Source organism: Bombus pascuorum, chromosome 13 (assembly GCF_905332965.1).
Source record: "Bombus pascuorum chromosome 13, iyBomPasc1.1, whole genome shotgun sequence".
NCBI classification, from domain to species: Eukaryota; Metazoa; Arthropoda; class Insecta; order Hymenoptera; family Apidae; genus Bombus; species Bombus pascuorum.
This window is the reverse complement of record NC_083500.1, coordinates 10,565,750-10,592,674: the sequence shown is the minus strand read 5'-3', so window position 1 is coordinate 10,592,674 and position 26,925 is coordinate 10,565,750. Positions and strand designations below refer to the sequence as shown.

Here is a 26,925-nt window from a genome sequence, read left to right as displayed (position 1 = left end):
AATATAATAAATTTCAACGATATTTACATACTTATATTTACATATTCTCGCTCTTTTTGAAAACTTCTGACGGAAACGCTTATTAAAATGACTTTCCTCTTCGCACTATTCTATTATTCGTTGACTCTACGCGGGAAAATAATTCTGCGCACTCAGGTGCGCAGTACCGTTGTGACTTTCGGGCACTTTTCCATGTAGCAGCTACTACAAATCTTTCTGATTGGTCATGATTCTTGAAAATTAAATAAAGTTGAATAAATTAAAAATCAAAGGAAGTTAAATAAATAATATTTTTCTTCTTTAATCAGCAATGTATGTGTAAGAAATATTAGAAATGTAATACAATGTATAAATTTGTTTTTCTTTTTACAATAAAAATTAAATATAATTTAAATATCGACTGAAAGTATCGATAATTATCGATTAGTATCGAAGTATGTAATCTGGTTTGAAAGCTATTTAGAGACCGCCAAGTTCAGTAGATTCCTTACCGTTAAATACACGTGAAGAAATTATACTTGACTTTATAGAACCCTTAAAAATGTTTTTCTCGGTACTCTTTGTTCTATTTTGTGTGACATCGGATGCCTTAGTACACAGATTAAATGTCCCCAGAGTTTTATTACCAGTATTTAATGATTTTGCTGTAAATTTTACACTTGAAGTTACTGATGGTGCTTGTTATAAATGGTAACTACTATTTCTTTTACAACCTAGTTTTATTATTTTGTTATTTATTTAGTTGCAATTTTTAATATTAAAACTTAAATCTTTTCAATTTTTCATTCATATGTTTAATATTTTATTATTTATTCAGAAGTAATTTTTTTCATGAATGTTTCACTCTCCCTCTCTCTCTATCTCTCTCTGATTGTACTATGATTCTCGATACACCTTGTTATGGTTTTATATTTAAAATTAAAAGTATATTTATCAATAGGTCAACATCACGATTAGATATTATTCAACTAATTCCTATAAATGAAAATGTTGAGAGAACTTGTTCTTCTGCTATATTGATTCAAACAATAACGAGAGAGTCCAACAGAAATACTGCAATAGTATTAGCAGAAGATGTTAATAATGGGCAATTTTTAAGATGTGACGTTATAGTAGATGTGATATTTTCTTTAAATCTTGTGACAACTACCAGAGAATTATATATAGAGGAAGCACCAGAAGCATTTGAAGTTAGAGCATACGATGAACAAGGTAACGATATTTGATAAAACCTCATATACTACATTATTTAGAAGAGCATTTATATTTGTCAATATTTAACGTTTCCAGCATTGTATTAATAATATATATTGAGCATCTAAAGGGTCTTTTACATATAGTACTGATCGTCTGAATGTTCCTTTAAACTTATTACTTTAAAGTTTGTAAGCTTTTAAAACATGCATAAATTTTGATTATAATATGATATGTTTTTATAGGAAATGAATTTACTACTCTTGCTGGTGTCGAATTTCTTTGGAGCATAGACAATGCTGATAAACATATGTCAGATTCTAAAGCAAATGATATTTTAAGATTTATGACTTATCAAGAATCACATTATGAAACTCCACCAACAATTGCCGCATTAGATGTAATTGGTAAAAAGGGACATATCGTACTGCTAGAAGGAATAAAAACTGGCACAGCAAAGGTATTAATATATTCTATATAGACGTAAATATTATTGCACTTTCAAGCAAAATAAAATATTTAATTATAAATAAAATATACAAAGAGAAGAAAATATTTTTCATTGCAGGTTTCTGTGAAATTAACTTATCCAGAATATAAACATGTTCCACCAATAGAAGTTGAATTAATTGTAATAGCCAACCTGATTATCATTCCATCAGACACAACAGTTATGGCATATGATAGTTTTAAATATAAAATAATGCAAGTAAGTATCACTATTATTATGCATGATATATTTTGCATATTAATGTTGATTGAATTATTAATATATTTATAGGCTCGTCAAGGTCGTTTGGAAGAAATAACTTTACCATCTAGCCAATACTACTTAGAAGCAGAAAATCCTAATATATTAGAAATTGATAACGATCGTGATTTTGCATATGCTAAATCTCTAGGACGTACCAAGATATTCTTACATGATAAAAATGTACGTGATGAATATCCCGTTATTTTACCATCTGCTACAGTCAATGTAAATGATGTAGCGTATGTAATGCTTGCTGTTTTACCCAATAGAAATTGGGGTTTAGTACTTGGTCATACTCACGAAATTGTTGTTGAATTATATGATAATAAAGATCATAAATTTCACATTGGAGAAGGTGTTGAAGTATCAGTGAAATTAGATGAACACTACTTTGAACCAAAGATGATAACACAAAATGGAACTTATATTGTTGGTGTGCCTATCACATGTGGAACAATGACTGTCGAAGCTACCCTCAATGGTATAATTGATAAACATGGTAGAAAAGTATTTATTGCTTCACGTCCTACTGCAAGAGCTGAGCTTTTGATTCATACTCCAGTTACTATACAACCTAAGGTATTGGCAATTCCATGGGATTCTAAGGCTAAATCAAGGTTATCATTTATATTACTATTATTATGTGCAATACATCATTCTTTTTTGTTAATAATAATATTTTTATTAAATTTAATGTATGAAATTTTATTTTATTATTATAGGTATGACACTGTACTAAACGCAAGTGGAGGAGATGGATCATATGTATGGTCAAGCAAACATCCTTCTATAGCAACAATTTCTCAAAATGGAGGAATGAGAATTTTAACAGCAGGTGTAACAGAAATAAATGTTGCCATGACAAGAAATCAGTATAATAAAGACACAGCAAAAGTGTATGTATTACCTCCTTCCAAAGTAAAAGTAATTGAATATAACATGGAAGCTGCTGTAGGAGAACAGATTTATCTTCATATTGCATTATATGGAAGATTAATTAATGGAACAGACTCCAAAGAAATTCCATTCAGTGATTGTAGAGATATTAATTTTGAGACATACATTCCAGATGGTAATTTTGTACAAAACAATAGTAATGTCATAGAACCTGTAGGAATTGCATGTGCCGTTATAGCAGTTACTAGCGTGGATATCGGAACATCCGAAGTAACGGTAGTATACAACGCTAACGGTCAATATTTGACTGACAACGTTACTGTGTCGGCCTATGAACCTTTAATAGCATTACATCCAAGTACTAAGGAAACTTTATTAGCAGTGGGTTCATCGAGGAAAATAGTTTTTAAAGGTGGACCCCATCCATGGTCTAACAAGCCTCAAAGTTATTCGCGAAAAATTCAAATATCTGAGGAAAAAATTGTTGATGTAACAGAACATGCAGATTCTTCAGATGGATTACACGATATATTCGTTATTGAAGTAATGTGTCGTGCCCTTGGAGAGGTGGATGTAACATATAAAATTTCAAATGTTCCTCTATTGCCAAACTGTAAAAATACATATGCATCTGAAACAGTAAAAGTGATTTGTGGTAAACCTAGACATATTTATCTTCAACCTGAATTTAAGGATAAGAATTGTCCTATCAGCAATCTTAATATAGAAAGAATAATGGCACATAGTGATAAAAATTTGAAGCTTATTACAATAATAAAAGATGAAGAAGGTAGAACATTCGATAATATTACGAGTTTACGAATTGAATGGAATTTAAAACCCTCGACTGTAGGTTCTGTAGAAATGCCTTCTAGTTCTATAGAGGAAACAATCACGGATATGAATGTTATTTTACCAAAAAGTTACTATCAAAATGTCATTTTTAAAAAACATTTTGGCACTCTTATATTAACAGCTACAGTTACGGGTTATCAAAACTATATATTAAGTAAATTAAAAATAATTCCCGAATGGCCGTCATTCGCAATTGAGACTGAAAGAAAAATCTATGAAACGCCTCTTATAGAAACTTCTATAGAAGTAGTTTTAGTCAATGATACCTCTGTTATCCCTGATAAATTAATGGTATTAAATGATCCTACTGCAAAATATTACTTGCAAGTGAATCAAGGTTCTGGATATTACGAATTTGTATTAAGTTCAGATGATATTGCAGAAGTTCGATATATAGAGTCAACAAAAGCAATTAGTCTCGTTCCAAAAAAATCTGGAGTACTTCATTTATCATTGATAGATCTTTGTTTACCTTCAAAACCAGCTGAAGTTGTAATTGAAATACAACAACTTGCCATAATAGAGATAGAAACAGTGAATAAAATCGAAAAGGGAAAGTGCATAGTAGCTGCATTGAAACTTTATGACACGAATGGCCATGCTATAAAACTGCCATCTTTGAATGCTTTAGAATTTAGAGCAGAAATTGATAACGAATACATAGAAGTTAAACAATTACCTGCTAGTGAACATGGCAATCCTCCTTATACTCAACTGTTGTATATGGTATATGGAATGGCAGAAGGTGAATCTCAATTAATTTTCGTCAGCAAAGGGGCCGAAAAGGAGATACAGAGTGAATCAGCAACTATCCAAGTCTTTGTTCCTTTAAGAGTTTTTCCAAGAAATCTAACAATACTAGTAGGGACTGTTTATCAAGTACAAACAACAGGAGGTCCATCAAATGCAGAAATTGAATTCTCTACACAGGATAATGATATTCTGAATGTTGGCTATAATGGTATATTTGAAGGAAAATCAGTTGGACAAACAAAAATTATTGTTAGAGCCATTGGTCTTAATGCTAAAGGCAATAAAGTTATTTATTCTGAGGATCATGCTGATATACATGTATTGTATCTTGAAGGAGTTAAAATTGTCGTGCCAACAAGTAGAGTAAAAGTGGGTGCAATGTTTCCACTTTGGGCATTTGGTATCCCAGAACATTTAACTCCTCTTATTATAGGTTCTATGCAATTACCACTAACTTTTATGTGGTCATCTAGTGATTCTAATTTAATAACATTGCATAATATGTATGAAGGTACTGGAATTAACATTAGATACCAAAATGAGGTATCTTTGAGAGCCAAAGCTATTAGTCCTGGATTAGCAACTATTTATTTAAATGTTACAATGCCATCTAATATGTTAGCTGGTTTTAAAAGCGATGTAACATATACTACATTTATAAAAGTTGAAATTTTTGAGGAATTGCGTTTAATGCATTTGGGACTACCTTTTGATGCACCAGTGATACTAATGTCCCCAAATTCTGTCTTAAAATTAGAAACAAATCGTGACAAACATGGTTCAACTATTTATAAAGTATTGTCTACTGTACATGGAAATGATTCAGTAGATTTACAGGCTTTAACAGTTGCATCTAAAACCGTCACTATTGATAAAAATGGCATCATAAAAGCTGGTGAAAGTATTGGAAAAATAGTTATTTCTATTACAAATACTGAAGCCTATAATTTGAAACAATCAATAACTGTTATTGTTGAAGTAAGATTTATATTATATTATTAAGATGCGAATTTGATTGGGAGTTTAAAAAATTTATATCTCAATTATTTTATTTATAGGTCAAGCCTATTCATTATATGATGTTGTCTTTAAAATCAATTTTACGAATTCGGAGTGGAGAAGAATTAAATATGTTACCCAAGGGTATGGAATTGGATTATATTCTTGAATATTATGATAATATTGGAACAAAGTTTCATGCTGCTGAGGTTGATGCTAAAACTATATTAAATCGGGTTGATCTCGCATCATTTACTAAAGGTTCCGAAAATGTAGTTACTGCAAAATTTATTGAAAATGGAGACCTTGTTGTAAAAGCATACAATGAAAAATATCCTAATGCAATGTTTGATTATGTACATATGATGATTGGTGATATAGTTTTCCCCACAAAGGTAATTTACATATTTATTTTATGTTAAATAAGAAATTTTCATATATGAATCATTTAAATCATTTAAATTTATAATGTATTATAGACTACACTAACAGTGGGAGATATAGTATGCTTTTCAATGCCACTTTTATCTTCTGACGGTGATCCAGGTTATTGGCAATCTTCTGCTCCTGAAATATTAACTGTAGATCCTATTACAGGAATAGGTCGAGCAAAAAATATCGGTTATGCAGTAGTAAAACATAGTCTTGCAACTCACATGCAAGGTGAAATAGAAGTTCACATCCAACCTATTGCAAAGGTACTACATTCAGTGAATCATTTGGAACTATTAATCATTAATTTTTTTCGAAAATTGTACATGGTATATTTTTGTACATACAGGTATCAATTGTCCCACTAAGAGGTCGAAATATTACTGGAACTGAAACTTTTAGTGTTCCTGTTGTACTTAAAAGCAAAGATGAACAAGTCAAAGAAAACAATATCCTATCTAGAGGCTTAGGTGGTTGTAGAACATTTAGTTTATTTACTTTAAATTCATTTCCCTATACCTGTAATATACAATTTGTTTCATCAACTTCATCTATCGGAATAAAAGACCTGTTTCTTGTCAAACCGCGATTTGATATTGCAACTGGTACGTTTAATTTGATCTTCTGCTGCATATAACAAAATTTACTATTATTTAACTTTATATAGAAATTGTTTATTGTAGGATTTTATTATTGTGATGTAATCCCAATGAGTTCTCCAAACATAATTTCTAGTACACTAGAAAGTCGTATTCAAATAAGTGCACAAAGTAAAGACATTGAAGCTGTGCCTTTAGAAGTTACGTATCTTCCTCCTGTCTATGTTGATGCCAAAGAAATTATTTTTATTAATACCCATTCTCAAACCATTCCAACAGCAACACTTGAAATATATGGGTTGCAATCTGTATTAAATCATCTTACTGTAAGTTTATTATTCTATGGAAGTTGAAGTAAATTTTAAAATACAATTCATTTCATTTGTAATAAACTTCTATAGATTGATGTACCAGATGGAATGACTGTAAGTGCTCGACAATATATTTCAAAATCTACAATGCAATACAAACTGCGTTTGATGCATAATCAGGAAGAAATCCAAGGTCAAAAAGTTGTTATTGTAAATGACATTACAAAGCAAAATATATCCGTGAGTAGATTAAAAAAACACTTATAAAACATCGTAATTTATTGTAAATAATAATTTAATTTTGTTTCTGTAGCTTTTTGTACGTGTAACAAAATATGAAAATTTCATACCATTATCTGGAATCCATTGGGTAGATTATATGTACTTCCATCGTTATACATTCGGAACATTTGCTGTTGTTGTAATTACTTTCTTCTACAGTGAGTCTCTTAGTATTTCATATTGGTTTTAGCTTATCGTGTAAATATTTTCTTACAATTTTATCTTTATATTTTGTTTTACAGTATGGAAGAATAAAATAGCAAATGTTGATTTAAACATAAAGAATAGATCAGTTTTTGGTATGTATTTTATTTTAACATAAGTTCTATTCATATTTATAATAAATAATTATTTAACAGCAATTCATCTTTTATAGCTGATAAATGTCCACCACAATTAAAAAAGATTAGTACTCCATGTTCGTCTCCGTTAAATAGTACGACTATGTCAACTCCAAGGAGTCCAGTTACGCCAACAAGATTTACATTTTCTGCGTTTGATCCTGTATATGGTGATCCTCGTGGTCCTTATTCGGCAAGTAAACGAAATAGGTCCATGAATATGACACAATAAAAATGAATAATTTCAATTTAAAGATACATTGTACAGTGTACTTATATTAATTAGATTTGTTTTTAAACAAACATTTCAAAATAGTGCCTTATTGTCACAACTTATCATATTTTATTTATATTTAAAAACTACTTATTTTTTATGTTCATGATCATGAAATGGTTTTGTGTATTACTATTAGATGCGTGTATGTGTATAGAACAGTGTATATTTTGTAATTTACTATTAAATAACTACGTATGTAGGCCAATGTACATACTGTAATATATAATTTGAAATATATTATTATATGTATATGTAAAATTTAAATAATCTAATGGCATTTATGTGGCACCATCTATGAGATAAAGAAGGAACCTAAGCTTTGAATGTATACGGATAAATGGCAGCACTCGTCTGTTCTTAGATAAGAAGCACATTTCTGTGCAACAAGGATAGATAGAGAAATTATTAGTTCCACTTTTCACCACTGCGTGGTGAATAATATTTCTATATCCACGAATTGATGAAATATTGTATTTTGAAAAAAACTAATTAAATGGATTAATTTGTAAACTTTTATGATTGATTCTCCCAAATTAGGCTCTCAGCTTTCTTCCAATATTCCATTTAATGTACGAAATACATGAATAAAGATTTACAAATTTCATTTAATAGATCAAGATATTTGCTTGAATAATATTTCATTTCTCGCAAACTATATTCGGTATTTGGATCAAAGTTGTACCTGGAAATAGTTAAAAGCATCAACTTTTGATACATACGCGTAGAATGCAAATTAATTGCGTGAAAATGTAAAATTTATTTTCTAATTTCGACATCGTCACTCAGTATCACTCCTTATCTCATCATGACGATACCTCTTTACATATTCTATGTTCCTGTTAACATTCCTCAATTTTCAGCCAAAAATTATATTCTCGATAGATAATGATCTCAATCTGATTACTAATTTTTATTGCTTTGGTTAATTTTTGATGTGATAATTCCTTGAAATTATCAATAAAACATAATTTACGCACATTATACGATAATCTAATACATCTCATTATTATTTTATAATGATGTAGGATACAATCATAATTAAATACTATTTAAACTTATTAAAAAATTATCATGATGGATCATTTCTTTTCCACCTTCATATCATTCAAATATGAGAACGTTATGAAAAATGTTCTTTCCTAAAATTGAGTTTATTTTAGTTGATAAAAGGGTTGATTACAGCAAAATGAATTTTTCTTCTTCTATCTTAACGATATATTTTCTTTGTTAAAGGATTTGAACAGATCTTTAGTATATACAAAAGTATTCATGTACAAATAAAGCATATAAAACTAGAAAATAAAGTATGTGTAGACCGAATATTGAACTAAAATTTTATATATTCATGTATGATTCCAATTACAGTAATTATGCAAGATAACTTTCTTAGTTTAAATAATATTGCACAGTATTCTATGTTAGTGATAAAAAGAAATTGGAAATTGCATGTAATGTTACTTACAGTAAAATGTTCATAATCTTTTTAATTTTCTCCTGTTATCTCCCCCATTCTTTTGTTTAAAAACTGAAAAGATTGTTTTATAAAGTGTTTTGTACTATACTTTTTCATATTTACTCCAAAGATATACATACATATGTATAATGATATTGTTCTAATCAGTTTCTTATATTCCATATAAACAATATGTAACATGATCCGTTAATCAGACTACTTTCTCTAAAGCCATCAAAGATATCACATATCTTCAATTTTTGCACTGATTATGTTTCAAAATATGTAAATATGTTTATTTAGTTCACATTTACTTAATTTTATATATTCTAATATTTTTCTTATCTTTTATTAAAAATTTTAATGAAAAAAGATGTAATTGCATTAGATAACTTACAAATACATTAATATATAAAAAAATAGTAGAACATTTTATGGTTCTACTTTTGTAATACAAAAGTAAAGTATAAAAATGCTGTTACAGAAGTATGTTTAATATAATAAAATAGTTCTAGTTCTAGTAAATTATCTCTGGAATTATGTCCATGTGTTAGAAAGTATTTTGAAAGAAATAATACTTGATATTCTCAATGGTTTTAGAAAAAGACAGTTTGTAGTACACTTTACTTGTTCCCGTTGTAACTAAACCTTAAGAAAACTCTTTGTTTATATGTGATTATTCTATAGTTGTCTAAATGACAAGCATTTAAAACAAAATTAATGGTTCAAGATTAGAATATACATTTTCCATAAATGAATAAAATTTCCATGCAAACATAAAATATGATGGAAAATTGACTATTCACTGTAAAAGATAGGAGGTAACATTTGGTATAATTGAGAAAGAGATCATTAGCATAAAAATAAATTAAAAATACAAACTGAAATTTGTTTATTATACAAGATTTAAAAAAGAAATTCATCTTTCAGAATTATTAAGTACACTAAAAACTTATCATTTCTATAAACTTATATCATACATGTATGAAATCTTATATAAAACAAAAATTTAATCTGTACTTTTGAAATGTATGTTTTATTTGTAAGAAATCATCTAATTTTTAGCATTTCCATAAATTACTCCGTATTATGTGTAAAACCTTTTCATTTTGATTATCTGCTCCACGTAATAGAATTCACCAGTAGGCAGAAAATAAAACATTTTTAATATATTTTCCAAGGAATATAATGAAATCTTTGTATATATGTATATATAAAAAATAATAAAATAATTTTACTTCAAAGATTCCACTGTCTCATTAGAGAATAGCAATTAGTTATAATAAAATTTATTGATGTAAAAAGAAATGCAAATATCACTCTGTAAAAATGTTTCTCACATGAGTTTAAAATTGAATTGAATTTTGATTTAAGCAACTAAAATACTAACATTTTTAGCAACATCTTATAATGAAACTACAGTTTTAACTATTTGTAAATTAAATCTGTAATTTTGAACACTTATTTGAACTTTGTTTAGTGATTACAATAATTTGTACCATTTTAAATCTGTAATTGGATTATTCCAACTCAATATAATTGTTTCATTTATATAGATATACTATATAGATTTCATAAATTTGTTGTGTTTGTAAAGAAATAGAAACGTTTTTGCGTTTCATGTCTAATTAAAACTGATTGTTCCATTGAAGAAAGTCATTACGATACAATATCGAGAATCTGTACAGTTTCTAATAATGATATTTTGTAACAAGTCGTTTAAAGATAGTTACATCATATCGTCAGCATATTCTTATACTAGACATGTGCTTTGTTTTCTTCAACAATCTCATAGATGTAACACAACTAGTAAGTTCATAAACTTTTTAATTTTGTAATTAATCGACAGAAATTTTCACAGCTTTCTTATAACTTTCTATTTAAATAATTACAAAACAATATTTTGTTATGTTAGTAAAATATTGCTCACAATCAGTCAAATATACTGACTCTTATTAGATTATTATCACAAACGTTACATTATGAAATTGTTGGATAATGATCCCTATTACCATTTTGTACAATAAGAGTACTCCTTTATCGCTTCAAACAAAACGTAAATTTATCAAGCTTTGTTTTCTGTAGAGATATTAAAAGGATTAAGAAACGTAAATCCAATGATTGTAATATTTAGTACATGATGAAATCATGTTATAACTTATGCATGTTTTATACATTATCTTAAAACAAAAATATTCTTAGAGCCTGAAACATTCGTTTCATTTATTAATTTTACATAAACTTTTGGTTTCACTTCAGTCTTATTGATAAAAATACGATACATGTAGAAAGTATACTATCGAGACAGAAACAATTTGTTTGATTAACTCTTTATTTTTGTTTTTCTTTTTTTTATCAGTGACTGCACAAGCAGTCCTCCATAACGAAGTTTTGATGTCAATATATACTTTAAAAATCTGTTTTTTTTTTTTTTTTTTTTTAATCACTGAGAACATGGAAGCTGCAAGCATTCCATTGAAGTGAATATTGTGTTCGAGAATATGTTTCAAGGAGATTTTGCCTTTCTGTTCCTTTGTATTTTAAATATTCACAATAAACACAACTGTTTTATATATATAAAAAAGAAAAAGAAAAGGAAAATAGAGCAGAAATTACAAGAGTATTGTACTTAAATCTAGAATAGTTGGAATTGGTATTTAGTAATACATAACAGAATGTATAAATAACATAAGAGAAATATTTTACAAAGTCTTATATAAAAAACACGATTAAATCGCGACAATATAAACATTATTAAGGAGTAAATTTTCTACATCAGGAAAATATACATCCGTACTTAGTACAAAGTAATTGTCTCGTGAAAATGAATTGTAAGCTACACAAAGCTAATGGAAGAACATAGAATAGTTCCTGACAAAAATGACTTCATCTCTAGAAAGGCAAAGTCTTATAAAACGTACGTATTACTTATATAATGCTCATCGATCGGCGGTAGCGTTTTCTAGTATTAGTTATAACAACAGGAACCGACACAGGGGCGGGAGGAGTTACGGGTGTAACAGGAGTCATCGGTGTAAGAGGAGTTAAAGGAGTTTCAGCCATTTGGGCTGAAGAGGGGGGCCTGAGCTACCAAATGTAGTTCTCGGTTTGAGGGGCTCGCATTACTCCCACACCTCCACCGAGTCTTCTGTAATTCATACAACCACATAGTTTCCATTGATTTTGTTCTGAATCGTACACTTCAATTGTTTTTAAATAGGCAGTTCCATCAAATCCACCCACTGCATATAGTAAACCATTCACTACTGCTAAACCCACCTGAAAATATAATAAGTGAATGAATTCTTTTGTTAGTAAGAAACGTATGATTTTTAAATTTATCTGCATCCAATATTATGAAATTTAAGTGAAGTATTTTTATTGAAACGGGTTTTTACAAGAAATCAGGTTAATGACTGTTTTAAACAATAAATAGTAAAAGTTAAGGCAACTTACTCCGCTTCTTCTTGATGTCATAGCAACTATTGGACTCCAAGAATTTGTGTGAGGGTTATACCGTTCCGCACTTGAGAGTTCCATGCAGTCATCTCGTCCTCCAACGGCATAAATTAGATTATTAAATACCGCACAGCCTAGATGCTTACGTCTTGTAGACATAGGTGATACTTGAGACCATTTGTTTTGTCTCGGATCATATCTTTCTACTGTATTTAAAGGCGACTGGCCATCAGATCCACCAATGGCATATAAATAACCGCCTAGCACAGCAACAGCTACTCCAAGCCTTCTAGTGGTCATTGGTGATACTTTGGACCATTTATTTTCTTTAGGATCATACCTGTATATAATAAATCCTTTGTTTCGTTTTGAATCCTTTTAAAATTATATTAATTTGTATATTTCATATTGATACATGAAAGTAGATAAAATGAGTAAAAGCTTACAAATAATGTTCTATCATATCATACAGTTATCATGCCATGTTATTTCTCACTTTGTTATTGTGTTTTATAAAGTAAAGAATGGTAGAGATAGCGCTCTAACAATAAAACGTGAATAACATGCATGATAACTAGGCAAAGTTTATTTATACTTGTGATGTATAATTAGTGAAGAGACTCTGAATGAATAAAATTTGATTTTAACTATATGGCAATAAAATATTTATAAATAGGACAATTTACCTCTCAACATGATTTAAACATTGGACGCCATCCTGCCCACCTACCGCGTAAAGAAAACCATCCAATACCGCAACACCTACGCTAGTTCGACACGATGTGGTAGGTGCAACATCACAGGACCATTGATTCGTTTGTGGATCATATCGTTCGATGCTATTTAAATAACTTTGTCCGTCGTGACCACCCACTGCGTACAACAAATCGTTCAGTACAGCTACTCCGACACCACATCTTCGTTTACTCATTGGCGCCACCATTTTCCAATCCGCAGTGTTAGGATCAAATCTTTCTACGCTAGCGATTGCATCGCCAGAACACCAACCTCCGACAGCGAATAGAACTTCACCGCGTCTGGTTGGTTTTCTAGGTCGTGTTCTAGGTCCTTGCATCAGCGGCCTTTCTTGAGGAAGCAGTAAATAATTTTTCGCTTCGTCTACCAAGTCTCTGCATGCGTCATCGGACCGAACTAAAAGGTCAGAACCTACGGTTCCAACTAAAAATTTTGGGCTAAGGAGGGGTAGTCGTACATGTTGCAGAACTTGCGCCAAATGTTGCCTTCTCTCAGTGACATTATATTTGACCCAGTTCATAACTGCACTAAATACCTGTTCTTCTGTTCGAACATTTAACTCGTCCGAAGAAATAATATCTACTAATTGGCCAACAGGCAATAAAAGAAATTCTTCGCTTTCCATTACCTAGATAGAAACAAAAATGTAAACAATTATTATAAATCTAATTATTAGATACATCTTGGAGAATGAAGAATACATACTTCTTGAAAATTGTGCTGTGTAAACTTGTCCGCGATTCGTAAAAGTTCACGACACGAATGAGTATCAGCAAACGCTCGTATACCTAGACAATTAGATGGATCTAATTGGCGTTTGAGAAACTCGCAACATATATCCTGAATCTCTGCTAGCTGGAGAAGGCACGCTGCTGGAAGGAGAGTCTGAACGTTCGCTTCTTCGACGATGATGTGAGAAGTGTAACAGAAGTCTATCAATAGTTCCATCGCCATTTCATCTATGTCACGTATCGTGACTTCAGTTTGTCGAGATTCCGCCAGCTCCCCAGTAAACATCGCTCTACAAATAACACAATTTTAACGATTTAGTCAATTTAAATATTGAAGATTCTAATGTTTAATTACGATAATAGTATCTTACCGGAAGTACGGACTACACGCCGATAAAATAACACGGTGAGCGAATATCTTTCTAGAGCCGACATTGAGAACGACATCGCACAATTCTCGATGACGACGAAGAACATTGAGTTCGGTGAGTGTAGCACGAGGATGCTTCTCTGAAGTGTGACTGAGGCGGGCTGGGGAAGGTGCGCGTTCTACGACCATTTCACCCATCCTCTGTGAGGATGGGGCGCCCGCGGTCGCTCTCCCCGAGGCGCCCCTAGACCCCCCTAGCTGGAGGCGCAGCGGGGGTGACGCCCAACCCCACACCGAGTCTATCTGCAACACCATTCACCAACCACCACGGCTCTCGAACGTGCCCGCACCAGGCCCTCTGATCTTCTCAAATCCCTAAAATCAAAACATTCGTTTCTTATCTGTTTGAACAATTTAACTGACCTTTAGTATCCAAATAATTTGACTTTGAAAATGTATTACATTTGATATATTGAAGAATTTTAGGAGCTATCATGTGACTAACATTCTATTTTCCTATGTAAACCAAAGATTGAAGAAGTGTTTATAAATTAGTGATTAGGCTTCCCAACTAGATCATGCTACAAACAAGTTTCTTTTGTAGTTATACGTAGTAACTGTTTCCACATAAGTTTGACAGAATTTAATAAACTCAAATTTTACTTTTAAATTACATAACAAATTGAAAAAGCTTAGAATGAGTAAAAAAATTAATGGAATTGTGTGGTGACTTAATGTCTTTGAAAAGAAGACTCTTATAATGTAAAAAGATACATATATAGATATAAGATCAATTAATAAAGATTCAAAATTGATGCAGATTATTTGTAAATAATGCAATGCTCTTGTAGTAATTATAGTAACTGCATGACTGTTTGTAAATAACAACATAACCCCAGTAATAACACACAGTAACAACTAATAATGAAATTAATGTTTAAAAAATATCCACAAATAATAAAATTAACTTATCTTTAACTTAACAGCAAATTATACATACATTTAAGTTTTGTGATATATATAATAAAAAATCTCTTTGTTAAACTTTCTTGTTTTCTTTGTGTTAAGTACAGGAGTAAACACATAGTTCTTTTATCTAATCACTTTATCTGTATAAACTTTGAATGAAACTATGTTACTAAGTATTATAGATAAAAGATTTAGTCACCAAAATAAACGATTCTGTATACGCATAACATAAAGTTGGAAATTTTGTTTGAAATATATAAAAAATAGTCATAATATACGAAATGTGTTCTAAAAATAATCAAATTTTCAATATAATTTTAACTTTCAAAATAACACGGATAATACTGATGCAGATCTAATACAACACATTCTAACATAAAAATATATCTTTTTAATTTATACACTGAGACACTACTGCCATTATGAAAAATGAGATTTTCGTTAAGATTAAATTAACTGAATTTTCCTACGTCAGAAATACATCATTGTCAATACAGTTTTACAATACAATTTACAAAGAATCGAAAATGTAGCAAAAGTATTAATTACGCGAATATATTTTTGCATATTGAATAAATGATACGAGTTTTATGTGATATTTTCACCTTTTATACATTTATCTTAACGACGAATCGTGTAAAAGTGTTTTCAAGGAATTGGACAGCTCGTAGGCGTGAGAAAGTGATAGTAGAAACATCGTTGACACTCACTGTATGATGGATACGAAGATTTTTGACGTACGATTAAGAAACTCGATCGAATTTCTGTATAGTTTGGGTAGTTTCCCAGCTAATAAGCGATAAACAAAAATTTGATCACCGTTCCAGCTTCGTTTTTTCACAATACTGTTAAAACAATAGCATGATGTTAGATGTCGAATCAACGTCGCGCTTCAGAACCGATACACCAGTTAAAAATCCGATTCACCAGATTTCCGTGGACGATATCACAAGAATACATTCATTTTGATATCTTTGCTTGTGATGCATAATGCACCAAATAGCGATTCCTTCGTTTCTGAACCGAATCCCCAGGGTTACGCTCGCGTTGTGCCAATTGTGTCACTCTACCTTTGCTTTCCGTCCAACACCAACAGATAGAAGCACTGTATTGTTAGAACTGTCCGAATCGTTGTAACCGTGTCTACGCTTTCTCTTTTCAACAACAGATGGCACAACTATAATCATTTTTATTTAAACTTCTTTCCCGCGTATAACTCTCAAGCAAAACTTAATAATAATGAAAAAAGATTTCATGAAAAAAATGTTTATTTCCTATCTGTGAAAAATTCAACATCTTAAGAAATTAAGTTAAATTAAGAAGTTAATTAACCCATAACATATTCAATAAGATTGCTCGATTAAATCACTATCAGCTTCTAATTTGGATTTTAAAATCACTTACCTGTTGAGTTTCTGTAAGAATCTCAAGGTTCAGAAACAACACGAAATTACAGATTCAACAGTACCAAAAGATAAGAAAGCTGAGTCGATAATATTAATAGAGGATGTTTCAGTTATCGAAGACACTTAAATTTAAAAAACTGAAATGTCGATTGGTTCATTGAGACGAGGTAAAAGCAAAATGATCGTCACAGATTAATAAATAGAGATTTTTATTCCTGTCATGTTGAAATGAATTAAAAATTAATGATGACGTACAGCCATAAATCCATCTTTATCTCGTAACGTAGTCAAACTTGGTTTCCTGAGACATCCTGTATGTCATTAAACATATAGTTAAGAGATTACACGGCGAACAAGGTCCACGATGTTCTCTTCGAATCTCGAAACGCGCAATCACTGTTTTCGTGTTCGCATCTGGTAAACAATGTTCGAACACCGTATCTTGGTTGCGAATCGTGAAAGCTGGCCGTGTTTCGCGGGCATCGTATCGGTTGTATCAAGCCGCTGCTTAATAAAATAGCACGGCGATCGATGCGCTTGGAGCGAAAGCGGAAAGAGCCGGTCGCGTGTCTATGGATATTCCGCTTCCGAGAACATCGGCTCTCATTCTCTGCCGCAAGATTATTCAATCATCACGAACGGGACAAATGGGGCCGTATATACCGCCGTTACACCGTGTGGATCACCTTATTAAGATTACAAGGGCTGGTTGCCTGTGAGTTGGCTAAAATCTAGGTCAACCGTAATAAGACGTAACCGATTTTTATTGGCACCTGCCATCCGAACTCACGACGATCCGCTTAATCGTTTTATCGTATCGCGCGCCTGCTATTTCTGCAGCTTGCACACAGTCACGCTGCGTTCACGGAAGTTCTGCCTGTTTTATTGCGCCAGACGAGTTGTTCCCGTTTCAGGGAAAACCGTATTGCCAGTTTAATTATTCGAATTATTGATGAAAGGATATATCGAACAGACTTCTGCTTGTGATTTAGTTCTCGGTTTGATACCGTTCGAATACCGCGTTACGCATTACGCGTGTATTTCAAAAGCGAGCAACTATTTGGAAGCTTACGAAAGAATTATTTACTAAACTTTCGAATTATTAGGAAAGAAGTCGACATCAGAAGGGTAGATAAAAATATTTGAGTATTTGATAGGTTGATAATAAGTGAAATATCGTATAATAAATATATTAGTTAGAATGAAAGATTCTACTTGCTCAAGGTTTACTTGCTTAACTGTGGAACAGGTGTCGCTTGAATATACGTAATTATAATTTCCATCGCGGCAGTTGCTACGTTTCTTTAAGATACTTTCGATCGGTTGATAAAAGGAGATATAAATTAAAATTTTACCGGTTTTCTGCACGTAATATATTTCTAATTATCGAATATCATGCTTTTTACGTCGTCAATTTGTATTCCTTTTTTTTTCCAAAAAAGTTGCAATTAATTGTTTTTAACTGGAATTTGGTACATTGTTTAAACGATGTTTAAAAAATATAAGAATATATAATATAAAGTTGAGTTTTTATTCAAATCAATTTGAAGAAAAAGACGCGTTTCAAGCGAAGAAATAAGCTCCGCGCTAGACGTCTGACACAAGATACACTCGTACTACTGTGAATTCATAGTCCTTTACCGATCATTGCTACAGCCACTTTACGAACTCTTCGTTAAATTCCTCTTAAGTATTAGATATTTTATTACTTTCAAGGAAATATCTTCAAATATTCGTTTAGACAAATTGTTTGATCTTTGGTGTTATATTTTTTCCCTAGGGTAAGTATAACAACTTCAGAAGACCTATTCTTTTGATTAATTTATCATGCTGACAAAGTCTAGAAATAGATACAACTTAGAGAATAAAGCTTCGTAGTCACCACGCATTTGTAACCATCTATTCCCACTCCGAATTCTTTTTATACCTTTCTGGCAAAGTTTCAAATGATCTATAGTCGATTTACGCAAGACTTTACTCGTACTTATATCTATACTATACACTGTATCGGTGTTGAGCCTGTATCAACGCATGTTCATTCTTTAATGAAAGTTTAAGCATTTAAACAATTTCGATAGAACCAAGGTAACCACGATCTATCGTTCGCATTCCTCACCGCAGAATACGCGTTGATAAACTTAAATTCAGCTTGCGTTCGATATTTGCCTTCAACTCTGTAACGAAGCTTTTACAGCCAGATTTTATACAACGTTTTTCTCTTATTTCCAGCTGAAGATTATACCCGTACGGAGAAAGTAGGAAACACGTCATTTTTTCGTAAAAATGGTAAGCGTTTTTTCTATGCTGGCGTTCGAGTACTTCCGCGAATCACTGTATGTTACACGATTCAAGCTGACATCCATCGTCAGTCGTACGTTTCGTCCGTAATGAAATCGCAGCAATCACTGCGCTCGGTGTGCATGAACGAACAACTAGGCTGCGCTACGATACTGTTGCTATACGCGCACACGCGAGTTTTATCGCGGTTTATCAGTCGGCGCGACCGAGTCAGGCCGGTTTTTGCATCGGCAACGATCTTTATCGGCGCGGACCGAGTAAGTCGTCAGTGTAATTTTAAATTCGCGATGCGTCGATGCGTCATTAAAGTGGTTTAAGAGGTATCGTCGGTGTTACCGCGGTTTTTCGACTTAAACGCACTGCCTGGAGGCGCGTTTAACTCCGATTACAGAAACTCGAACCGATTGCAGCTTTTCGGAACCCGACCCGGACTAATGTCCCTCCGTTCCCCGTTTTTTCCCTTCTTTTTCTTTCGTTTTCTTCTCCTCCTGAGACACGGATTTTAATATTGCTCCGTTAATACGTCATCTGCGTTAATGCCACTCGATTAACATTGATTTTTTCCCAGGACGTGTCTTCAGGTGACAAGCACAAAATTTATGACACAGACTACATATATACGCGTAATTGAAATATACTTACTCCACAGACTCGTAATAAAAGCGATACAATTTGGGAACCGTCCTTTTCAAGTTATCATTATTTCGCGATTCTTTAAAGTGTTTTTGTTTTTATATTATTTTTATTACTTGTCTTGTTGTCGAATTCAATTAACGAAATAACATGGTATTATGTTCAACAGCAACCCTTTGCATTTTTTTTAAGAAGAAATTTCCTCGAGTTTCGTATTGTCGCTACAAATTGATTACATTTCTATCGAAATATGATCTTTAGTTTATTCAGGGAAAGCATGAACGAGAAGCAAAAGATCACTCATATCAATGAACGCTAGTCTAAATATCTTAACCAAAAGGATGAAATTATTCTACTTAATAAAAATAATCCTTTGCTGTACAAGCAACTTTTTAGCTTCCTTAAAATTTCTTTCCAGCTAGATATAAATAGACTAGATTTCTATGCATTTATGGAAAATTTGAAATGCATAGAATGCAGGTAATATACAAAAATAAGCATGAAGTGCGCAAAGTAGGTAGGCTACTTGTTACAAATGTATAATATTTATTAAACGAAGCTTTCTACCTAGATTCTACTCTGTCAGTTGTTCTTCGTTTATACGGTCTATCTATTAAATAGATCAAATTGTTTCACCTACTAAAATATGTTCCTCCGTTGTACCGCCAAGCAACGGATAATAAATATTATCCACGTTCGTTCTTTCGATTGTAACGTTGGTTCGAGCTCGTTTGTCAGGTGTAGACTCGACTTTATATAGGCGGCATCACGGACCCCGTTCAATCGATCCGGGTAGCACGTGCTCGACCATAAGCGGGCGCAAATGAGCGGGCATAAAGATAAATGTCACGCGGGAACCAAGTTGTCGTGCTCTCTCTTCCTCTCTCTTCCTCTTTCTTTCACTGTTCTCGTTCCTTTCTCCCTGTTCCGGAGCAACGAATTCGCGTTCTCTTCGCTCGCTGTCGTTGCTCCTCGAACCGAGACACGTAAATAACAAGGGACAGCTGGAGACGCAAGTACACGCGCCTGCATAAGAGCGTACTTACGCGCGATACACGATCATTGAAACATTTCGAGCTCAGTTTTGAGGTTATTTGTCGAAGTTTCGTGCGTAAGGTGCCCGAAGGATTATTTATTCGGTCTGTATTTGAAAAGCGGATGAAAGTATCCCACGAACGAGAGAAAAATTCGCTGCGACATCGATGGAGACAAATGATTATACGTGCAGGTAAGTAACAGCTTATGGTAGGATTATTTGAGCTAGCTATGCTTCGATGTCTTAAAATTCAACCTCGAACATTGTACGGAACGTTTGTACGAAATAATCAAACTTGTGTATATTATGAGACAGTATTAGTTTTTAATAAGAGAACAGAAAAGGAAGGAGGAAGTATGGGGTGCTTGAGGTTCAGCAGGAAGAAAACATTAAAAATGAGAAAACGACGCATCGTTTGTTTAGTTGAACAAACATCTTATCTTTCACAAGACAAAGTAAACGATATATTTTAATATTTATGGCGACAGTAACAGCGAGACAAACGCACAAAAATTGTTGGTAATAGAATTTTACGATTAGCAGGTAAACCGTTTAACTCGATTCAAAATATCCTATTCATATTCAGATAATCATAAATTAATACGCGTCTGTTTCTGTTTCTATGCATTTGTTTCATAGACGTTTAATAGGCTGCGCTATAATGAACGATTGTTAGCAATTTTTTGAAACACCCTGTATACGCCTATAACAGGACGAGCCTGCGTTAAACCGGATCGAGTGAGGCGTGCGAATTATTTATTATCATACACTTGGCCCAGTTCAAGGCACACTCGTGCTGCTGCCTGCACATCGGGGTTGTGTCGCCAATTTCTGAGTTCCTTCGTATCTCTGTATCGTGTGCCGTGCGTGAGTATAAGTTCCGTACAGGCTGCATCGGCGATCGAATCGATAAAGGATGCTTTCCTGAAGATGATCGAATGGGATTTGCTGTACGAAGAAATTGCATTTTCGTCATTTGGTCGCGGCATTAATCTCGTGTAAGCATAATCATACGAGATCTTATGCTTTCGTCGACTTCGTTATTGTTAAGCGATCGCTTTTCTGTTAAACGTAAGCCACTACGTTCAGTTTAAGCGACGATATCTCCTTCACGATTAATTATTCTTTAAATGACTATTCATTACTCCTTTCATAAAAGATGATCGATAAGATCATCGAATGGTTAACGAAAAAATTAGTCTCCGCTTGTCGCGTATTGCGCTTTGATCGAATTTCGTGGGTAGAACTCGTGTGTAGGTCTTTATAAAAATAGATAAGAATTTGATAAAGTATTTAAGCACTAGACCGAGGATATTTATTATGAAAATATATACTTTTATGAAAAATAAACAGAGATTTGTTTCAACTAATGGATATTATAGAAAGTTCTATATTTTGGTTATTTTTCATATGTTTTTGCATTTGCTGTATTCTGTGAATTTTTGTGGTTTTAATAGTCCTTGTAAATGCATAAATATCTATAGCTTATTTATAACGAACGATGAGCGCAAGGACAAAATATGATAAGTTACATTTTTTTCTGAATTATTTATTTTTCGCATTGATCTCGTAATATACTTCTAATCTAATTTATGAGGAATATTCTTTATCTAAGGTAGCAACACGAATTCTATCAAAGTACTTAAGAACCGTATTTTATCATTCAAAATATAATGCAAAATGAATTGAACAGTTAGGCTGCGTTTCCATTTGAACGTTTCTTTCCAACTCGTTTAACCTTGCGTTGAAATCCTATTTGTGGATACGCTACAAAATTTTCCATTTATTTTTATATGTGTTATCGATATCTTAATAATATTATCGATAAGTTACCGATACCTTATCGCTAATCTTTAGTAGCATCTTCGTAGTAGAGTTTTAAGCGTGTAGCATCGAGCACAGTAATGCCATTTCTAATGAAAGAACAGAGAATTAATGATACAGAAATTATATTAACAAATATATTAACAAGAACTGTTAACGCTAGTGATTTCAAGATACAAGTTTTACGGCAAAGTTTTACCATCGATGATCAAATATGCCTAAAATTCGTGCGAAAAGAAGTGCCATTTGGCTGCATTTTTCCATAGTATACCAAAACGATGGATTAAACGCAATCGTCAGGTGCAACAAGTGCAATCTCATAGTGCCTTATTGTAAAAATACGACGAATCTGTGGTCGCACGTCCGCACACACCACAAAGACGTTCTCGAGATAAACTCGTCTAGTTGTAAGAAAGAAGCGGGACAATCTAATACAACTGCATCCAGTTCATCAGAGACCAAATACAAAGCGGTAATTACGTCAGAAATCTCCGATGTGCTGCGAAGATCGTCTTCGAATTTCACAGAAGCAGGCGAGATAACTCGATCTTTGGTACAAATGATAGCACAAGATGTGCTTCCGTTTTCAATAATCAATGGCAAAGGATTCATAAATTTCGTGAGAACGTTGAACGAAAAATACAAGATACCAAAGAGAAGTATCTTGATCTCGAAATACCTGCCAGACTCGTACGCGCGCAAATGCATGGAGATCAAGGAAAGTTTGTCGAAAGCGACGTGTGTTAACGTTGCGATTAGTTCGCAGGAAAATACGAAGCGCAGTGGCCTGATTCTCGCGACAAGCGTCCATTTCTGTGTCGATAGAGTCCAATACCACAAATTATTGAGGATCTCGTTTCAATCAATGGACGATAAGTTTCCCATATTACGCGAGCTCGATGAAATTGGTGAACTCTGGCAATTCTGTTCGAAAATAAACGTCGTCACTTACAACGACACGTATCGTACTATGACGCACGCCACGCATAACACTTGTTTTGGTCACACGTTGAACCGTGTAGCTCAGATTGCGATGAAAAACACGAAAGTTGTATTTGACGTGATAAATAAGTGCCGAGACATTGTTTGCGACTTTAAAATTAACGAAGCTGTTGCTGGTTCGCAACGATTTGCTACAAATTCTTCGAAAATTTTGAACTTATGGGGGAATGCGGCCGATTGTTGGATCTCCGCGTATTTAATGTTAAACCACGTGTACGAATTAAAACCTGTTTTATCGAAAGCTTTCGCAGAGAAGGATGCATTATCTAAATGGGAAGCAACTTTTGAGACGTCGCCAAAGATACACGAAAGACCTAACAGAGATGTACCATCCGTGTCGGAAGTTGAATGGAATATAATTTCGGAGATAATCAAAGTTTTGGGGCCATTGCACGAAGCGACGAAAGAATTGTTCTCTGATCTTCACGTGACAATTTCGAAAATAATACCTATCGTTCATGGTATAGAGGCTGCTTTAAAAGATATGGATGATTTGTCAGCCGATGGCACGTTGTTCCGTGACAATTTGTTGAGATGTTTCTGTGCACGATTTAAGGACGTCGAAGAGTCGGTTGGCTACGCGATCGCCACGTTTTTGGATCCTAGATACAAGGATGTTGCGTTTCATTCCAAGAAATGTATCGAAAATGTGAAGAATATATTGACGAAATCAAACGTTTCCGACGATGAAAACACCAATTCTGACGAATCTACGATTAATAGTTCGCAAACGAACGATGAAAATACAGAAACAAATATTTTATGGGCGGCGTTTGATAAAAGAGTTGAGGAATTGGGTGTTAAACCTGACAACTGTGGTATTAATTGTCCATCAAGGCACGAGTTGGAGAGGTAATATACAAATGTAGAAATTAAATCGTGTAGCTTTTTACGGCTTAGTAGTATAATACGCGTTTGTAACCTTCTTTGTTTGTTTTTCTAGATATATAAATTTGAAAATAATTAACAGAAAAGACGATCCTATCGCATGGTGGAGTACTACAGGCCACGTGATGTTTCCAAACCTTTCAAAAATTGCAGCCGATTACTTGTGCGCACCTGCATACTCTGTATCTAACAATCCTTTATTTTCAAAACTGCAGAAAATGTTATTTGATCGAAGAGTACGATTGTCAGACGAACGTACTAACATGCTCGCTGTAATAGGTTTGAATTAAAATAAATAGGATAGCGATACAAATTTGCTTTTTCTTACGATTTCTTCCTCGTATTGCCGATAGTATCATCGAAATGTTATTATCAAAAGGTCGAATGATAAGCTCGTACTTTTTGATAGCTTATCGATATTTAAGTAACAATTTGCGATATATCTATCACGTATGTGCGAAAGAGTTTTTTCGTACATAAAATATGATTTCTTATTTTAACAGATGTACGTTAAAATATTCGAGAGTTTAAAAGAATTTACCACATAAATTTAGGAAATTAGAAGAGCTAATTAGAAGAGGAAATTATTAATACTCGAAAATTTGAATAAATTTGAATAATTTGTTTTACGTATGTTGTCAAGTAGAATTTCCAAGTGTGTAGTCCAGGGATGAAGTTAGCTGTCAGGACAACAGGTGAAGTATAGGATACAATTTGTTGGTCGCCGATAAATCAGCGAAGATGAGACGAGTCTAGCTGCCGGACTGTACGTTGCACCTGTTTTATTTTTCACTTTTCAAACTGCCTACCTGCTCCTATTAATCTTCCTTTTGAGAATGCCATTAAACGAGATGATGGATCTTGAGTAATGAAAACGGCACTCAACGTTATGAATTAATTAGCTTGTAATTGATGTACTTTGTTGATCATTCTAAATATATAAATAAAATAAATAAGCATTGATCGACTACAGAAAGATATCCAACCAATCAGTAAAAGTAAACGAAAACGGTCATGTTGCAAAGATTCAACAGTGACGATATCGATGTCAGAACAATTTGGAGATGCAATTTATTCGGCTGCGGGCGGCAAATGAACGCAATTCTCTCTTTGATTCTTAAAATTCACCCGTATGGGACCACAAAACGGAAAAGTATACACGAAAGAAGACGAACTGTACAGGTGGCAATGAAAAACGGTCAGCTGCACGTTCCGAGACACCGACAACTGGCTCTCGTACAGGTATAAAATCGGCTGTACTCAAAGTTGCGCAGGAATGATCGTGCTACCCGCATATTCTTTGCTTGTCTTACAATCCCTGCTGCTGCATATGTATACTCGCGTCGTTAACTTTAACCACAATTTCCCATCATTTCTGACACCTCAACACCTTGATGACAATCTTTTTTTCACCAGCTTTTTGGACTTTTTGTACAAGTCTCTGGTTTTTCCTATGTATCGTAACATTCGAGAGAGAACTGAGCTTTCTTAGCCCGTGAAAAAATTGTTTCTCTGTTACTTACTAATGGGAGAATCATACTTTCTTGGATGATCTTGCGAAGAGTTCGTTTATCTTAAATCGAAAATGCGAAAATTTAATTATTTCATTAATTACTTTTAGTAGTTTCAAATTTTATATACCTTCTTTAAGAAACATGTACATAATTTAGTTTGGATATAGTACGTAAGAATGAATAATTCAGTTAGGCTGATTTCGCACATTTATCGTTGATGCGTGCATACAATATGAGCTGGACGATATTCATTGTCGAAAGTTATAAAGGCATCGGTCGAAAGTGACGTTGATGTACGGTGTTTCCGTAATGCTGAGCACCTGTATACATGCAGTTGCGTCATTATTGTAGAAAGCCTCAATTATTTTAGATAAAGAAAGAAAAATGCGACTTTTAATTATCTTGATGTTTGGTTTTCCACCCGACATTCGATTTGATGAGCTTTTGCACGAGAACATGCACATCTAGAACCGTTGATACGTATTTTCCACGACAGCTTTATAGTCAAGATATAAACCAAAAAAATATTTATCGTGATTAAATGATAAAAAAAAAACTGTTCGCTACACAAAAGTGGAAGGAATAGGTTCTATTCCACATAACGTTAAAAATTGATTGGTTTGCGTAGCTCTCTCGAATTTCTGATTATCTTGATCGATAACATAAAACATTTTTGTGAAGGTTTTCTAAAATGAATAAGGAATCTAAACACTGATCAACGATTTTATAATCATCTGATTATCATGAAATTTATTTCCCATTCTAAAACGGGCGAAAGATTATAAACAATGAGAGAAACTATTTTGACTATCGTGTCGATTACTAATGATTGCTAATTAAAGATTAATAAGGATTATGAAATAGCAATAGGACAGGTTGCAGTGGAAGAAAA

At 32.9% G+C, this 26,925-nt stretch overlaps 3 protein-coding genes across 6 annotated transcripts; 2 read left to right on the top strand and 1 right to left on the bottom strand.

Annotated features, from left to right (window-relative positions):
* The first annotated feature begins 464 nt into the window (after positions 1–464).
* Positions 465–7,952, top strand: LOC132913602 (nuclear pore membrane glycoprotein 210). 2 transcript variants are annotated; one of them, XM_060972033.1, is made up of 14 exons: positions 465–690; positions 941–1,212; positions 1,440–1,654; positions 1,763–1,903; positions 1,976–2,565; positions 2,671–5,431; positions 5,512–5,847; positions 5,932–6,150; positions 6,234–6,489; positions 6,568–6,809; positions 6,885–7,034; positions 7,108–7,234; positions 7,319–7,375; positions 7,453–7,952. In XM_060972033.1, exons 1-14 carry the CDS (start codon positions 542–544, stop codon positions 7,647–7,649), a joined length of 5,712 nt encoding a protein of 1,903 aa, XP_060828016.1. In that variant the 5' UTR covers positions 465–541; the 3' UTR covers positions 7,650–7,952. The 2 variants fall into 2 exon arrangements, with proteins under 2 accessions (XP_060828016.1, XP_060828017.1); XM_060972034.1 differs by lacking the exons at positions 465–690; positions 941–1,212; positions 1,440–1,654; positions 1,763–1,903 and having other exon boundaries at positions 2,033–2,128; positions 2,218–2,565.
* A 2,070-nt stretch (positions 7,953–10,022) lies between these two features.
* LOC132913603 (kelch-like protein diablo) lies at positions 10,023–16,527 on the bottom strand. 2 transcript variants are annotated; one of them, XM_060972036.1, is made up of 7 exons: positions 16,143–16,527; positions 14,926–14,979; positions 14,465–14,838; positions 14,068–14,383; positions 13,293–13,990; positions 12,604–12,946; positions 10,023–12,426 (listed from the first exon to the last, which is right to left on the bottom strand). In XM_060972036.1, exons 3-7 carry the CDS (start codon positions 14,776–14,778, stop codon positions 12,235–12,237), a joined length of 1,863 nt encoding a protein of 620 aa, XP_060828019.1. In that variant the 5' UTR covers positions 14,779–14,838; positions 14,926–14,979; positions 16,143–16,527; the 3' UTR covers positions 10,023–12,234. The 2 variants fall into 2 exon arrangements, with proteins under 2 accessions (XP_060828019.1, XP_060828018.1); XM_060972035.1 differs by lacking the exon at positions 14,926–14,979.
* A 6,159-nt stretch (positions 16,528–22,686) lies between these two features.
* On the top strand, positions 22,687–26,042 carry LOC132913345 (uncharacterized). Of its 2 annotated transcripts, XM_060971615.1 has the most exons (3): positions 22,687–23,537; positions 23,883–24,483; positions 24,575–26,042. In XM_060971615.1, the coding sequence occupies exons 1-3, from the start codon at positions 22,844–22,846 to the stop codon at positions 24,807–24,809; spliced, it is 1,530 nt and encodes a 509-aa protein (XP_060827598.1). In that variant the 5' UTR covers positions 22,687–22,843; the 3' UTR covers positions 24,810–26,042. The 2 variants fall into 2 exon arrangements, with proteins under 2 accessions (XP_060827598.1, XP_060827597.1); XM_060971614.1 differs by having other exon boundaries at positions 22,687–24,483.
* Positions 26,043–26,925: the final 883 nt, after the last annotated feature.

What these genes read in the sequence shown, in the direction of transcription:
- LOC132913345 (XM_060971614.1), top strand. Translation starts at nt 22,844, where the DNA reads ATGCCTAAAATTCGTGCGAAAAGAAGTGCCATTTGGCTGCATTTTTCC. An exon ending in TCAAGGCACGAGTTGGAGAG is followed by an intron (nt 24,484 to 24,574) that starts GTAATATACAAA and finishes TTGTTTTTCTAG; the next exon opens with ATATATAAATTTGAAAATAA.
- LOC132913602 (XM_060972033.1), top strand. Translation starts at nt 542, where the DNA reads ATGTTTTTCTCGGTACTCTTTGTTCTATTTTGTGTGACATCGGATGCC. An exon ending in CTGTATTAAATCATCTTACT is followed by an intron (nt 6,810 to 6,884) that starts GTAAGTTTATTA and finishes AAACTTCTATAG; the next exon opens with ATTGATGTACCAGATGGAAT. An exon ending in TGTAATTACTTTCTTCTACA is followed by an intron (nt 7,235 to 7,318) that starts GTGAGTCTCTTA and finishes TTTGTTTTACAG; the next exon opens with TATGGAAGAATAAAATAGCA.
- LOC132913603 (XM_060972036.1), bottom strand. Translation starts at nt 14,778, where the DNA reads ATGGTGTTGCAGATAGACTCGGTGTGGGGTTGGGCGTCACCCCCGCTG. An exon ending in GCGTGTAGTCCGTACTTCCG is followed by an intron (nt 14,384 to 14,464) that starts GTAAGATACTAT and finishes TGTTATTTGTAG; the next exon opens with AGCGATGTTTACTGGGGAGC. An exon ending in TGACATCAAGAAGAAGCGGA is followed by an intron (nt 12,427 to 12,603) that starts GTAAGTTGCCTT and finishes TTATATTTTCAG; the next exon opens with GTGGGTTTAGCAGTAGTGAA.